General features: G+C 39.0%; 1 protein-coding gene across 2 annotated transcripts; it reads right to left on the reverse strand.

Annotated features, from left to right (window-relative positions):
- Positions 1-1,613: 1,613 nt before the first annotated feature.
- tdrd3 (tudor domain containing 3) lies at positions 1,614-14,555 on the reverse strand. 2 transcript variants are annotated; one of them, XM_022196280.2, is made up of 14 exons: positions 14,336-14,554; positions 13,733-13,817; positions 11,371-11,436; positions 10,427-10,587; positions 9,117-9,258; positions 8,860-8,931; positions 6,624-6,773; positions 5,973-6,125; positions 5,135-5,312; positions 4,364-4,489; positions 2,994-3,946; positions 2,601-2,726; positions 2,269-2,408; positions 1,614-1,842 (listed from the first exon to the last, which is right to left on the reverse strand). In XM_022196280.2, the coding sequence occupies exons 1-13, from the start codon at positions 14,371-14,373 to the stop codon at positions 2,292-2,294; spliced, it is 2,367 nt and encodes a 788-aa protein (XP_022051972.2). In that variant the 5' UTR covers positions 14,374-14,554; the 3' UTR covers positions 1,614-1,842; positions 2,269-2,291. The 2 variants fall into 2 exon arrangements, with proteins under 2 accessions (XP_022051972.2, XP_022051973.2); XM_022196281.2 differs by lacking the exon at positions 1,614-1,842 and having other exon boundaries at positions 2,303-2,442; positions 14,336-14,555.
- Positions 14,556-16,385: the final 1,830 nt, after the last annotated feature.

The following is a 16,385-nucleotide window of genomic DNA, read 5'->3' on the forward strand; positions in this document are numbered from 1 at the left end:
CTGTGAGGTGACATGACTAACCGCTGAGAAATCGTGCCACCGTCTCATAATCCAATAAAAATGGAAATGCAATCGAACTGAGCCTGACTGTGCTAAAACCTGTCAAGCACCAAACATTAAGAAAAAGTGAGTTGCTGTCTCAACACATTCCATTCCCACTGTAAATCCCTTCATGTAAAATCCAATCATAACACAAGATTGTTTTGTAGTGTGCAGGGTAATTGAGATCATATCTGAGCATAAAAAAGGTCCACGGTAGCTGTCGCTGGAAAACACGCACTGGATCTGAAGCTTTTGATTTACTCTAATCACAGGGCCAACAAGATTGCTTCAACCGTGGAGTTACATAAACATGAAGAACAAGATGTAATCCAGTCTGTCCGGCCCGCTTTCACAGCCTTGCACTTTCTGTGGTTTAAGTTTAGAAAAAACAAAACAGCATTCCACTTCAATCAGGTCACCTATTGAGTGTTAATTGTGGCTTTGTAAATATAATAACAAGTATGTACTCACGCCTAGAAAATTATTTTGAACAGGTTTTTACAAGAAACAGCATTTTAATAAAGCTAATATGCACTTATTCAATAAAAAATGTGCTCCATGTGCTTTATGAAACTAGATAAGGATTTTCTATCAGTTTGCACTTCTGAAATAATAACCGACAAAAAATCTGACCTTATAATATGCAGCATAAAGATTTGAACACATAATAACCGTACATTTATTGAGCCCAATAACAAGTGAAACCGTAGGGATTCTGCTTAATATGTTTTGCCTGCAGGGCCAAGAGAAAAAATATTCAATACAGTGCGAAATGGGCTTAATTCCACTACCAAAACATCACCGTTTATCTGATTGAAAATCAATCCTTCTTTATTATTTGGACAGTGTGTCATAGTCAGTCCCCCAGAACACTTTCAAGAGCATCACTTTCAGTTCCTCCCTTGCGGATAGGTTTCCATATTACCAGTCGTTAATTATTCATCTATGCTCGCTTGGCGCCTCAGTTGGAAAATAAAGCAAACCCTTTGGACTAGCGATACAGAATAACACGGTGACCTCTCTGCTCAACCCTGATGCATTGTCCATTTATCTCCCACTGAAACTGGAGCTGAGGTGGGGATTATTTCTTCATGTGTACAACTTGTCTCTCGCACAGCACAAGTCCATAAACAGCTAGCAGAGTGTGCGCAGTGCTTGAAGAGCTCAGTACAGTCCTTTTGTAATGTGCAAAATGATATCTCTGCAGTGTAACCATCTCTATTACAAGGGGAAGAGATTGTCTTACCCTTTGGATTTGCTTCAAAGAACACGACAAATGAGCTAGAGCTGCTTGCTATGGACTTGTAGTGCCTATGCCTATCAACAAGAGGAGAAATGTAAGGCACAACTTGCAAAAATTGAAAGCGCCGGTCTAAAACACTCCCATTTAATCAGTTAAACTCGACTCCAATTAGCAGTTATCTCAACTGATAGTCCTTTAGTATTTCAACGAGAGTGAAAATGAAACCAAGGACCCCTGAGAATTTTCTTTTTCTGCTTTGCATTACTTTATTCATTACTTAAATTGAATCATTAAAACCACAACGCATTAAAACAAATCTGCTACATACTGATAATAACTGTTTATTCTGATGCATCCATTTGACAAATCTCGACAACATATACAGTAGATATGTCCTTGACAAAATAAACAGGAGCTCATGTCAGTTTTTCTTTTGTTTTTGCATGATGTGCAAGCCCTTTGAAAAGTTCTGGATGTCCCGACGACGTGGACACTTAGAAAGTCAGGAAGCACTCTGGATTGTTGCAGAAAGTGGAAGGATGGGGGGGACAAGCACACTGATGGACGGAGAAAAAGAAAATTATTATATTTACTGAAATAACCAAGTCTGCATTTTCATGCCACATGGGCATCTTACAAGACCAGAACTTCTGGAGGCTTTGTGAAATAGCTTTTACATAATGCACTGTACCAGCAGTGAAGTGCAGTGTAATAATTTCTACATAAATATGACAAAATTGGCTTTTTTTTAGCTTTGGTTTGCAACTGTATCTGCTTTGTATTATACACAAGTAATAAGGGAAGACACAAGGTTATAGAAAAGCCTCCAAATGACAAGCTATATTTTCTTATGTCTATCACACAACTAACTTCAACTACAATAGTAAGCAAAATGTATGACAAATAATAAAAGATTCCACATGAAACACTCAAGTTTGAGGTTTAATTACAAGGAAAAAGAGAACTCTGTCACATGTTTTTACCTGCCAGTGTAAACACAGACACATCAGTCTCGTGCCCTGGGTGGCTGGTAGTACTGCTGTGTGGGTCTTGTGCGTCGAGGCTGTCCATCTCCCCCGCGGCGAAACTCTAGTGAACTGTCATAGTAACCGTCATCTTCCTCCTGCCATTGTACATTTGATACGGTTGTGATGTTACTGTGAGTAATCAGAGAAGATGTCATTCCAATTTCCTCACCTTTTCTCACCTCACTTGAGTACAGCTTAATTAGATGCTTATGTTCCGTGTTAACCAACCCATTTTGGTGTTAATAATGCTGAATGATAAATGATAGTATTGTTTTCTCTTTTCTTACCAAGACATCAGCAGCAACAGGTTTGATATTATGCAGGAGGACCTCTTCACAGTTTCCATAATCACTGAATACAACCACAGCCGTGGAGCCAGATGGATGCACAGCATCTATTCTGGCATGGTAGAACTTCACACATACACAGAGGCAGAGAGAAACAAAGACAAATCTTAGGATATTTTACACACACATTTACACCTGTAAAGACATGCATGTAACAAAGTCACTGTCAAAATGTTGACAGGATAAAGATGGGTCACCTATCACACCGATTATTTTATGACAATATTTAATGTCAACTGTCAAAGAAGCTCTCAGGCAAAATAGAAAAATTAACTAAATGCAACAACTTGCATTATCAACCATTGCTAGGTTACGAATCAAGGAATTACAAACCTTGCTGTCTTCCCAGTACAGCGCCAGGCACTGGTCTCCAGGTTTCCAGGCATGTTCAATGAGATGGCTTTTCTCTGGTCCTCGAGGACCTTGACCTTTGCCTTGTCCCGGCTTTCTCTTAGGTCCAGGGTTATTAGAAGTGTTTTTCTTGGGAAGCGGCTCCCTGTGGGGGGGACAGGATGAGTTTGGTGGCTTGATTGGCCCAGTTCTTTTATTTTCCATATCTCCATTCTGGAAATGAGAAGGATCTCCTGTCATTATTCCGGAACCGTGTGGTAACCCCACGTTTTGGGAAGTCCCTGAGCTTCCTCCCCTCAAGTTAAAGTTTGGTGGCCCGTTCTCCCTTTGTCGGTCAAAGTGATCCGAGTTTGACCGGTCATTCTTCCCCCTCCTCCTGCTGTTGTTGAGTTCTTCATTTCTGTCTGTACGTCTGTTATTTCCTCTTCCATCTGCTTCATTTCCTGCAGAATTACCGAGTTTAGAAGTGGGTATGTTATCTTTTACCACTTTCCTATGAGACGGTCCAGACATATTCCCACTGCCATCTCCGTTTCTGGATCGTTGCTGGTAAGATCCACTAAACTCCATCTGCTGCTGAGGTTCCTTTGAATGACTCAAAGTCGTCATGAAGGAAGAAGGAAAAATCTGTTCGTCTCGCATGTCTCTCCTGTCATTTTGCAATCTGTCTGATGTGCCTCGTGACCATCTCTCCTGGCCCTTCCACTGCTGGGTGGGAGCTGATGTTTGAGAGGTTGCAGAGTTTGGGAGTGGCTCCTGGCCAGGTTTGGGAAAATCTGTGTCCCTGTGAAAGCGAGGCGGCCTGTCATTCCTCTGTTGCCTGTGGTCATTATGCGAGGAGAACTTGGTTTGAGATGTGTCTTTGGTGTAATAGTCTGAGTGGGAGAAATTAGTTTTTTTCTCATGCTGTCTCTGCGGTGCCTGGGCCTTTGGCTCTGAGGAAACAAAAGAAAAAAGATCAGTGTAATGAAACACTATGGCAAAACAATGAGATTCACAAAAATAGGAATATTGGCATGTGCTAGTTGGGCTTTCTCACCAGTGCTGATTTCAGGCACTGAGAGAGCATGACTTGATTCCCCTTAGCTCATGGTAGCCATCTGTCTGAAACTAATCGTGACTCTGTTCATGCTGAAGTACTGTTATCAATTAGCACATTCTTACCAAAGAACTGCTTTTAAAAAAGGATGAAAATGTCAACCATTTTACAAAACATTGGATGTTTTTTCCATTAGAAAGTCTTTTAAAAAAATGTGATTCTTCCTAAACCAAACCGAGCAGAAAGATGATTTCATGGTTGTGGACTTTAGAGAGGTGTCACAGCAATTTAAAATATTAAACGATTCACCCACCATCAATTGAGAAAACTCCCATTTTAGATTCCAGAAAGTCAAACAGAGTGCTTGGTCCAGATGGCCTTCCCCCTGCTCCCTCCTCCTCATCTTCATTTCTGGACCTGCCTCTTCCCCTTCCTCGGGCTGATGGGAACCCAAAAATCACAAAGACAAAAGTTAAGAAGTTTGCATGTGTCCACCTCCGAGCCGTGGGTGTCTACATCTAAAGTATGTAGCTCCATGTGTCCTGGTGTGTGCATATGTGTGTGGGTGTGTGTTGATTAAAAATCGGAAACCAAATGAATCCGATATTTTAATTTGGAGCAGTGTGAAAAGTACTTTGTACTAACTCCCTGATTGATCTGTGTACAAAGCAACAGCAAGAGCTATAAAAACAGTCTCTGTTCACAGTTGTTGCACCACAGGCTGAAATAAAAATCTTAGTAGTTCAGTGTGATTGGAAGAGTTTCAAGTTGCAGCAAGCTGATTTTCAGTCCTAACACAAAAGCCAAAAAAGTGACTAGAGGGAAAGTAGAATATCCATCTGAAACCTTGTGGTATGCTTGGGGAAGTAGTCGGCACAATAAAAATGGGCATGCAATTTTTGGTAAATGGACTAAAACAAGCAAAACTGCCGCTGCGGACCTTTAACTAGGCTGTTGGTGATTTTCGCTGCATTTAAAGGACCTCCACATCACTGCCCCAATCTCACTCTTACTCTGTAGACACATCAAGTGTTACTGGGCCGAAGCAGGCACAAGGCATGTCTGTGTTTGTGTGAGTAAAAACCTCTGGGTTGCAGCTTGTTAGATTCAGCTACCACCGGGCCAGGTCTGCTACCAGAGGAGCCAGTCAGTAGGCTGTTTAGTGCCACTTCAAGGTTGTTATTATTATCCATCAGAGCCTGTCGAGCGGCCTCCCTGTTAAAGCCCATTTCCATGATGTCTCTCAGAGCACGTTCATCCACCTACCCGCCGGACGTCATGAAAGACAGAACAAAAAAAAACAACTAAAAATATATATTTTATGGAGAAAAGGGTACAGGAAGAGGAGGAAATTGCATGTGCACATAATGTCTATAACAAGGTAAAACAAGGTAATTTTTGAAACTCAGATAAGGTTCAGCACAACAGAGAAAGGTGGACTGGATGGACAGTGAAGAAGGGGAATTAAGTCCACCACACACCTTTCTTTTTAGGTTTGTTTTACCTTGGATCGGTGTGCATTTTAGTCTCAAATCATCATTAAAATGTGATGAACAAGCTTAATACTGCAATATCCTGTTCCATCCATTTTTATGTGTTCAGTCCAAAGCTGGGTGATTTCAGCCTAGAAACTGGCAGGTCACAACACAAAGCAAGACAAATGGATTGCTACTTGATTGGAAAACCTGACCAGGCCTCCAATTCATTTACATTTTTACAATATCATAATCGATGCCTCATTCAGTCTCTGAACCATGAAATAAGACTTCAGTCCAGACCAAAAAAGAACACAGAACAAGTTCCAACTTTTAAATTGCTTAGTTACAGTGTATGGAGGTTTTGGTGATTTGAGGTAAAACCATTATCTCAATACAGGCATTTTTTTTTTTTTTTACAGGTTTGGACCATGCTGGTCGTCTCACCAGCTCTCTGTAGTTTCCATCTTGTCTGCTTTCTGCTCTTTCTGCCCTGTCGTCTCGTCTCCTCTGCTGGTATGAGTCTCGGCTCCGGGAGGAGGAAGCAGAATTGGATAAATTACTGCCTGCATTTCCTCCACCGCCAAATGTGCGGGGGCCCTGACAAGAAATGAACAGAAAAACACATTAGGATCAATACAGCTGCAGGGGGAAAAAAAAAACAAGACCTAGAACTTTGTAGTTGACAAAATAATTATGATTTTTTAATTTGAAGAGTTACTGAACTGTCAAAGGCAATTAAGGTTAAGGTGAATGCCAATAAGGGGCATGTATTTTTAAATGGAGGACAAATTTAGTAGCTTGTGCAAAAATTATGATGGATGGGAGAACCAGCAAATTTGGCATAAACTGTAACTAAAAATCAAATATCAAACAATGGAAGGTGAAGAGTAGGGTGGAAAATTCTAAGCTAGTTAAGGATATTATTGGAATTTGTTGCCTAAGACTAAAATAATAGAATATAATGTAATATATTGTGAGATGATGTTTAGAAATACAAATAACAAAATAATGCAATACATATGTGAAACAATTACGCACACTGGAGTTAAGACACAAAAAAAGACATATACTGTACATATTATAAGATGTACATACCTCTTTGGTCTTGGCCACCTCAGCAATAGCTGCTGTCCGCTGCTTTTCAAATTCATCATTCTCATCAATGCTTTTGGCCACAACGTGAGTCTGGAGGGTCTTCCTCTGGTCTAGTTCTCTGCTGTCAACTTCATCTTTCCGTGCACACTTCTACGTGGAGAGTAAAAACACATCCTCCTCAGTCATGTATCGTTGCTTAAGAAAAGAATCATTGCCCTCGACAATTTCCACATTTTGGGGATTTACACAACTATAATGAATTCGTCTGCAGTGTTTCAGGGTTATTATAAGACTGTTGTTGTAGTACCCAATAGCAACACAAATCCTAAAGCTGCCTCCCAGCTCACAGCTACTGTTTTGAAGCTTAACTGTGAACGAATCATACTGAATTTCGAAAGCATCAATAGTGACTCGGTAGGACTGAGATGGAAACGTTAGTTTTTCTGCAGCTGTAGGAAGTGATGATTCAACCAGGGAAGTGAGCTACTGACTGGAGCAGTGACCTTTGCAACAAAAAGAGTCTGAACCTGCTCAAAAGCAAAGACTAAACTGATGACCTTTTTGGCATCAAGAGGATTTGGGGTGGAATGACAACAGGAGTGTTGTGCAAAAGAGGAAGTTGTTACCAACAAAGCAGCTTTGACGTGTCAAAAGTATGGGGTATTAAGAGCTTATTCTAATTATTTCTAGTCATATCAAGCCATAAATGATAGTATGGGCTACATTTACCCAGGTTTTAAGATCAATCTCACCCAGAATCCTGGTGCTATTCAAATTCAAAGGTGGATAAAGCTTTGAAAAGGGGGGTTTAAGAAAATCTCAATAGCAGTGTCTCTTTCTAGAGATAATGTTCAAGTTATTCTGAATACTTCACAGACCTCGCTGTTGACAGTTCACTGTTTTTACATTCAGTAGAAAACTGTTTCTGAGGATAAACTTCCATGAGCACTGTAGATTAGCCAGGCTAACCAAGGCATTACAATGCAAAAGGATTCTGGGAGGGCAAGCAGATAAAAACCTAATCTATCTGCATAGATATTATTAAGATTCTGCTGAATAATATTGCAAATTTGCACTTTTATTCCCAGGCTTTGAAACAAACCAAACAAAATTATTAGATTGTCTGATGTAAGGTAAAACAAGTGCTCAGGAGAAATGACGCATCCAGTGAAAACACTCCACGACTCACTTTAAAACCATTCCTGTTGTAAAGCATGGTGGTGCCAACTCCATACTGTGAGAATCCTGAGTAGCAGGAACTGGGAAAAGTAGAACTGACTGACTGACAGAACATAGAGCCAAGGAAAATGAAGCCACGGATATGCTTCACAGTGCCAATTACCTTGGAACTGAGTAATATATAACAACCCAAAGCAGACTTATTCAACACTAAGTCCTCGAGTGACCCAGCGTTAAAATTACAGCTGCACTGAAAATCTAGAGAATGTTTAATGATAATTCCCAAATGCTCTTCATCCAACTTTGCAAAGCTTGAGCAAATCTGGAATGAAGAGTGGGTGAAAATCCCCAAATCCAACTGTCAAGTTGATATGGATGCATCAAACTCTGAAGCTGTGATCCTTACCAACAGAGTTTTGACTCAAAATGAGTAGCTTTTAAATGTGAAAAAAAAAATCTGAAGGCACTGGGAATTGAGAAGAGTTATTCTTTTCAAATGTATTCCTGTATACAGATTCCAATTGTTTGACAAGGGGATGGAAGTAGATGCTACACCTTCAATGCCTGCTTATCATCTTTGATATAACCTTTTAGATCAAATATCAGGAGCTTGATATTTGAATATATAAGCCACCGTTACACCACATGTTGTAGGAAGGAGAACGATTGTAATAATTCGATAGAATGCACCATGTGCAGGAAAATAACAAAGTAGAATTAAAAAGCAGTCAAGCATTTTAAAGATTAAAACACAGTTGTTCAGAAAGTTCAGACAGAACATTGCCAAGAAAGGGACACTCTCTTAACCAGACCTGAGGCTCAGCCCCTCACATACATTTATGAGGTTATTGTTATTCAGCAGTACCTGACTGTCACGAAATGACTGCTGGAATCTAATTTCATAAACATTTCCTGACTCTATTATTTTTCTGAGTTACTTTACAATCTTGTTTCCAGCTTGGTATTTTTATTCCAAGTGCTTAAATCACAGCCAACTACTTGACAACTTTTGATTAGAAGAGTACACTGTTTATAATTAACTTTTTTTTTTCCGTACCTGACCAAATGGCAAAAAGGGAGGAGGTCCACCTTCTGCTCCAATGTTACTCCTGCTGTGTTTGGCCAGACTCTGCAGGTTGAAGGATAATGGGGGCTCACTCTTAAAAACTGAGACAAAATATATTCCAAGCAAGACTAATGACAGACAGACCACTGGTGGCCTTTATTACAGATTTAAAATGATCACGAAAATATGAATTCTGTATTTTTTTTGAGCCAAAGTAGCTGACCCATCATTAACATATCGATCCTCACCCTTTGTAGTTCCCATTTCTCCACCATGTGTTCAACCTCTCCTCCAAGGACAGAGATTTTTGAGTCATCAAGCAGCAAAAGACCATTTTTAACCTGGACTGTACCAAGGAGCTTTACCTTTGTTCCAGGGGGGGTATTAAGACTGAAAAGACAAACAATAAACAACTATAAATATAAGTGTGAAATGGAGCTTCACATATTTATTTTAAAACCAGTGTTTAATATGACACACATTCAGGGGGCTTAACACATTATAACTGCATATACCAGACTCCACACCCTATTGCCTTACCCATACCACTTTATAAATGACATGGAGCAGTGCCAGCGGAGGGGTGGGAAGGCTAGGAGAGACTATTAATAATCCCAGCTGCTCACCCATCCTCATGGTAAATTAAAAGCCCCTCTATCTCATCAGGCCTGATAAGGCCTCTGCCTCTCTCATTAGGAAAGCACAGGGACTTAGAGGGATTTCCAGCTACTGATGCCGGATGCCAAAGCAACAATTAGAGATTTCACTCCAAACCACTGGGATAGATGGTGTTCTCATGATAGCAGCAAATGTAGAAATGAGGCACAAGCTATCCTTGACTCAGTCACATACAAGAACATATATTCAATCCTACAAGCACACTATTCATCCTCAGTGTTGCTCTGTAATGTTTAATTGCCATGTCCCTATACTACATCACTTTCTCACACACACTAAACAGTCCTATAATCTATCTCATCCTTCTTTGCCACTCACTTATGTCCTCACGCACGCTGAAGCGGACACTTTCATAAGAAACACTAACCACCGCTGTTGGTAGCCAGCATGTGTGTGCCGCTCATAAAGAGGGGATTTGTTCTGTTCTCTCCTCTCTTCCCATCAGGAAGTCAAGGCCCACATTCTGGCCACTCCACCTGTACGCACTGGCTAGTCACCATGGCAGCAGTCACCAAGGCCACCGTTGCTTGGATGGAGATGTAATTAAGGCTGGGAATTGTTAGATCAGCTGCCACCATGTGGAAATTGCAGATAAAGGGAAAAATCATGCATGTGGTGGGGTAAGAGTGTTGACAAGCTGAGAAAGGAGGAGGCTGTGTGCAGAATCTTATACATTAGCTTTGAATATATATCAAAGTATCTAAATACAACCTCTCTTTTATCTATGTAACTAAGAAAAATACAGTTTTTTACAAATACAACATTTTAAAATAAGCCCTCTTTAGATCAGTGATACTTACCAGACAATTTCACTACACTACAAGCCTTGTATTTGTGCAAAACCTGCCATAGTCCTAAATGCAACAAAACTGTTTCATACCTGATTTTAGACAGATGTTTATACTCCAATCCAACACAGGTGGTATGGCCATCTGTCATTTGTAGGCGCAGCATTCGCGGCGCACCCTGGGACTCCTCGTGGTCTTTAGGAGCTGAGATGTTTCGCACCTTCTGCACCTGGAGAACACATGGCCCCTCCAACTGGCCATGTGAAAAAGACAACAAAATACTATAGCTTGAAAGGCAAATCTGCAAAATGCAAGGCAGGATTGTAACAGCAAAACAAAGGTATTAAGTCCAGGAGCTGCAATATAGATTGAGGGTTATACCAAAACATTTTTAAGGCACACAAAGAATAACTCGTGGCCTTTAGTGTTCTTATGTTGGCAAAGGTTTATTTATTCTTCCAGACTGCTTCATGACTGACCTTTAGATTTAAAGTGGATATTTTGTTTAAAAGCCCTTATATAAGAGCTATCCACATAAATAATTGTTATAATTTGTGTGAAAAAGAATGAGTAAATGCTACCAACATACTGTACAATACTGCAATGTTCTGTGTGGAGCTGCTTTAGATGCTAAAATGGCATTCTGTTGGACATGGTATATAAACACTGTAATGCACAAGCCAGAGTGTATTGCCTGGGTAACATGCGTCATTTCATATTTTGAGCCTGAAAGGAACAGGAGGTAAGGACACATTAAATTACATGTTTTAATTTCTATGACTTTTTTTTTTTTTTGTCTTTCTCTATTTGCTCAACGCCAGTTTCACAGGCTCAGCGGCAGTTATTTGATTTTGCTTTGACAGTGTGTTAGGGACATCTAGTGGCATTCATGGAAACTGCACTACAGACGTTATCTTGAATCTGCACTCCAGTGACTTTGAGCTGTAAAGAAACTGTGACTGTACCGCATCATTTCCCATCGACTTTCATAAACTGCATACATTACAATGACTGTGAAAATCTTTGTGCGACTCACCTTCTCAGTTCTTCCACTATTGACATCAGATGGCAGAAACTTTCTCCCAATAGGCCTCAGATCACTCTGCAAAATACGCATGTCTTAATTAGAAAATGATAACCAATGACGTTTCAATCATAATAAAACTGAACTAAAAATGAAACAATCTGCCTAAATCCAAAATTAGGGTCTTTCTCTTGCACAGAAATAGACATCATGTAATTATTCCTGTGCACTATAATGCAAATCTGCTGTAGTTGCAGTGCCACACAGTACATATATAGCATAATTTTGATATATAAGGCTTGAGTATGCTATAATTAAACCTACATTTCTATTCATGCTAATATTTAACACGGTCATACAATTTCAGACAATTTTATTTCATGATTTTATATTCCCTCGTAGGCAACATAAATCATGATCAATTCTTCCAGCAACTGGCTCCAAATATATTTTGTAATTAGCTTTAATTCACTGATTTTAAAGTCCCACAACAAAGTTACTACACTCTGCAGATATGCAGTAATATGCCAGTAGATCTTTCTGGTGGCACTCCAGTCCAAACCTTAAAAGCGACTACTGTTTGTTCTGCGCTCATCTGCTACTGTCGGTCATATCAACATATAAAAAAATCATTGTCTTTTCAAGTGCCAGGAGGAAAAACTCTTCTAATTATGTAACTGCTTATGGTTCCTTTAAACATGTATTTAAAGGACACAGCAAAGTGAGCAAACCCATGTGCAATATTACTTAAATGTTTAATGACTCAAAGCTGAGTCCTATTACAGCATGTGCATTATTTCTAGCTTAAACAGTTGGAAATACGCTCATATGTAAAATTAAAAAATAGCATGCACATTTTCTAAATTTAAAACACACGTAATACTGGAGGAACAGCCAAAGTCAGCAGACCTTTCATTTCTGATCTTCAAAGCTTTTTTTAAATAGTTTTCATGACCAGCAATATTTTTGATGGCAGAGTCGTCCTCTACATGTGATACACAGAATCTGGAGAAATGTTTTGCCATTTCAGAGACAATTTTTTGTTCTTTTAGGTTTACATAGGGCAACAAACTTGACCAGGTACAGATATTTACTTTTGTGTTCTGTCGCAACTCTTTGGATAGTGTATCTTTGTATTGTTGTTGTGCTGGAATATTTCTGCCAAACTTCAGGAGACTGGAAATCATCTTGTTAGCAAGTATTCTGGTACATCTACAGGCATTCACAATGTCATCTAAAAAATGTTATCTCATTCATTCTGTCCTACGGCATACCCCCCCCCCCCCCCACCCCAACCTATTTCACTATTGTTACGAATAACATTTTTCTTGACTTGACAAAAGAATGCATTCTCAGTATTTATCAGGCTTATTTTCATGTTCTTTAGAGAAGTCTTATCTTGCCATGTTGATGTTACTTTAGAGTTAATATTTTATGATGATAAGCAGGTGTAGAGTAATCTTTTCAATAGAGCTGTGGCTATTGAAGATAGAGTCTTTGCTAGAGTCTGCTAATAGTAGGCCATAGACAATGTGGGAACGTAACCTAGTACATTTACTCAAGTATTGATACAGTATTGAGTTACTTGTACTTATACTTGAGTATTTTCCTTTGCTCTAATTTTATACTTCTACTCCACTACAGTTCAAAGGCAGGTATTATACTTTCCTAGTTTGTATGTATTTCAATTTTGTAGTTGTTGTTACAAACTTACTTTAAAATTACAAAATATAATCCAAAAACAAATTATAATGTGATACTCTAAATTGGAGTGAAAACTTTACTGATCCCAAAGGAGAAAATCACAAGCTACCCAGTAGATAAATTATACTGAGAACCTAAATTATCTATACCAGCCAGAACGTTAGGGCGAGGAGTGCATTAGTACATCAGTAATAATCCAATTTTATACCACTGGATTATTCTGCAATATGCAATTCTGCACAATAATTTCATTTTAAGGGCTTTGAGTATATTTTGATGCCAAAATTGTTGTATTTCAACTCAAGGAAATATTTAAATGCATAAATTTTACTTGTACCAAATTATTTTCAACATTGTGGTATTAGTACTTTATTTACAACAATTACATTTATACTAATTAGAAATAGGCTAATATGGCTAGTAAACCAGTCCATCTCGTTAGGGAATCTATCAAACATAATTTAAAATCGAATGCTGATAGATTTGGATTATTATTTATGGCCACGTAAACGCGTGCAAAGCACTGACAAACTTTACAACCATCAACCACAATCGTTGTTCTGTAAGTCCATTACTAAACATAAAATCTTCAAACTGCTACACAGACATTAAGCAGAGTGCTTTTACACGGAGAAAGTGGCAATGTAAAATTTGCAATAGTACAACTCACATCAAGTGCAATACGAATAATGTCACTGTATGTTATTTTCTCAGCAGATCCCTTGAGTTCTGCTATGCCTTCATCAGTGAGGTACCTGTAAGATGAAACAAGAGGTGGAGATGAATTCAAAAAGTTACAAGTTTACATGCCTCGTCACAAGAATGCTGAAACTTTAAAAAGCTTCTTGACAGTATCTCCCCAACGATAGCAAGTCTTGTCGAGTCAGTTTTATTTATACATTTCGATATCATTAGCCACATTTTGCTTCAAAGGGCTATACAGTGTGTACAGAATACCCACAATTCAGATAAGGACCGTGCATGAAACGTTATTGCTGTTTAACACAGATGTAGTGACAGTGTGCGTTATGATAATAGCATGCTAAGTGTGTATTAGCTAGCTTGCGTCTTTATCTCGCAGGCTAAGGCTAGCCTTAATTTCGCTTTACCAAACACAATAACGTTATCGCTACATATATAATTTCAGATGCTGGGGTAAACTTTGTAATTATGTTTTAAGGTAAAAGTGTATTGGCTTGCGTTAGTTAGCTAATACCATTCTGGTGTCTTAGTAAAGGGGTAGCTGTCTGACATTAGCTACCATGCTACATACCAGCCCTCTTTGGTCAGGGAATCTGTCAAATCGGCCATTTTCGTCCAGCCTGTAAGTGTGTAAATAGCGACACAAACAGGTTTAAGGTGAGCACACTTGAATAACGACTATCTGGTTCTGTAATGCATATTCTCCAGCTAACAAAGCTCGCTAATGTGATACTGAACGACCCTACGGTTTATACGTCACGAAACGAGACGCTTTTGACAAGTACGGAGCCCTGAGAGGCTCAAAATAGTGTTGCTGTTTCTCTTGTCGTTCTGTGCAGTTTCAGTGGGAACAGTTGCCGGGGACCATAGGCTATGCCTGGTACCTAACCAATAAAGGACGACTTTTCTTAATAATCTCGGTGCAGTTACATGATGTTTATATATCCAAGAGTAGCATCCGAATTTTTGAGAGGAACCCTATACTCTGAAGAACTTGCTGTACAATACTGTAAATACTGTAAATTTTACAGTGACTGTATTTTTTACAGTGTAAAAAATACCTCTAATTTTAAAATCTATAGAAATACTATATGTAATTACTATCAATATGTAATATTTACACCTTTTAAGGCACGTTGATTTAAAGTAAATTTGAGTGATTTAAAAGTGACTTTGACAAGTATTAGGAAAACAGTTATATTGAACTACCTAAGGTGCATAGACATTTAACAATCACAGTGGTCCTAATGTGATCATGACTGAGACTACCCCTGACCACTCAGTGATGAGTTGTGCAGTCTGATGGGTGTCAAAAGCCTGTTTGTGGAGCTGCCTGATCATAGTCCTGTGCAGAGGACGTTGGGTGTTGTCCAGGATGGAGAGAATCTTCTGCAGGGTCTCTCTCTCTGCTGCTGAAACCAGAGAGTCCAGCTCTGTGCCCACCACTGAGCCAGCTTTCCTCACCAGTTTGTCCAGTCGCATAAAAACAAAGGCCCCTGTACTTCCCTTTCCTGTCTATCCTCCACGCATCCAACAATCACCATGTCGTCCAAGTACTTCTGCATGAGGCAGAGCTCAAACTCTTACTGGAAGTGAGATGTGTAGAGAGTGAATAGAACTGGGAAGAACAGAGTCTAATGTCTTACCAAGACAGCTGTGAATACTGTGCAAAAAGTGACAAAAAATGCATGAAAAGTATTTGTCTTATATGCTAAAAATGTGAGACTTGGCATGAATTTAAATATGGATTACATTTGGTTAGAATTCTAAGTTTCAAACTTTTCCTTCCTCTGCAAAGAGTTGCCTTCAAAATGCATTGTGTTTAGCTTTATAAGCCGACAATGTTTTGTACCTACAAAGCTGTTCGGGCAAATTCTTATTCCATATTCCCCCGTGTCACATTGTTCTCAGAGCAATTTTGGTTGTGAAACACTCAAATATCGAAGGAATTAAATGTGCACTATTTCTCTAAATTTCAGATACGTGTTTAAGGAAGCCAGCAAGCCAAGTCCAATGAGTTTACTTCTTGGCCCAAACTTCAGGCCATGAAAACTTGGTAAACAATTACAGAAGTGCCAGTGGGTCTTTAAGATGATTAATAACAGAATGTCTACGTGCAACCATTATTAACAAATCTCAGACACACATGATAATGGACAGTAGATCACATTACCATCTTGACATATTTGTCCATGGAAGCTGTATCACAAATTTCTACGTGATGCTGTTTCGTTCGATTATTTTCTTTGTAATTAGTATGTGGAACTATTTTGCTGGTTTGACTGTTTTTAAGAGTAAATGAAATATTAGGTGAAAAAAAAATGACAAAAAGCTTGCAGTTTTTCCTCTGTCTATATCTTTCTCTCATGGATCTGATAAACAGGGACTCAAATTTAACTATACAGTAAATGTGCAAAAATCAAAATGCTGAGCTATATCAATGTCATAATGAGAAGAAATATCCTAATTTTTAGATAAATAAATGAACTTCGCTGTGATAAGATTTCACTGGGGATATTTTTAAGCTCTCAGGGGGTCCAGTATGGCATTTTAATTCCTTCTTTATGCTGCCGTAGCAAAATGTGTTTGAACAAGGACATCCATTCTGCATCATAAACATA

Source organism: Acanthochromis polyacanthus, chromosome 2 (assembly GCF_021347895.1).
Source record: "Acanthochromis polyacanthus isolate Apoly-LR-REF ecotype Palm Island chromosome 2, KAUST_Apoly_ChrSc, whole genome shotgun sequence".
Classification (NCBI taxonomy): Eukaryota; Metazoa; Chordata; class Actinopteri; family Pomacentridae; genus Acanthochromis; species Acanthochromis polyacanthus.

Coding starts and splice junctions, on each gene's coding strand:
- tdrd3 (XM_022196280.2), bottom strand. CDS start 14,373: ATGGCCGATTTGACAGATTCCCTGACCAAAGAGGGCTG. Junction 9,259..10,426: donor AAACATCTGTCTAAAATCAG/GTATGAAACAGT, acceptor TTGTCTTTTCAG/TCTTAATACCCCCCCTGGAA. Junction 8,932..9,116: donor AGAAATGGGAACTACAAAGG/GTGAGGATCGAT, acceptor TTCAACCTGCAG/AGTCTGGCCAAACACAGCAG.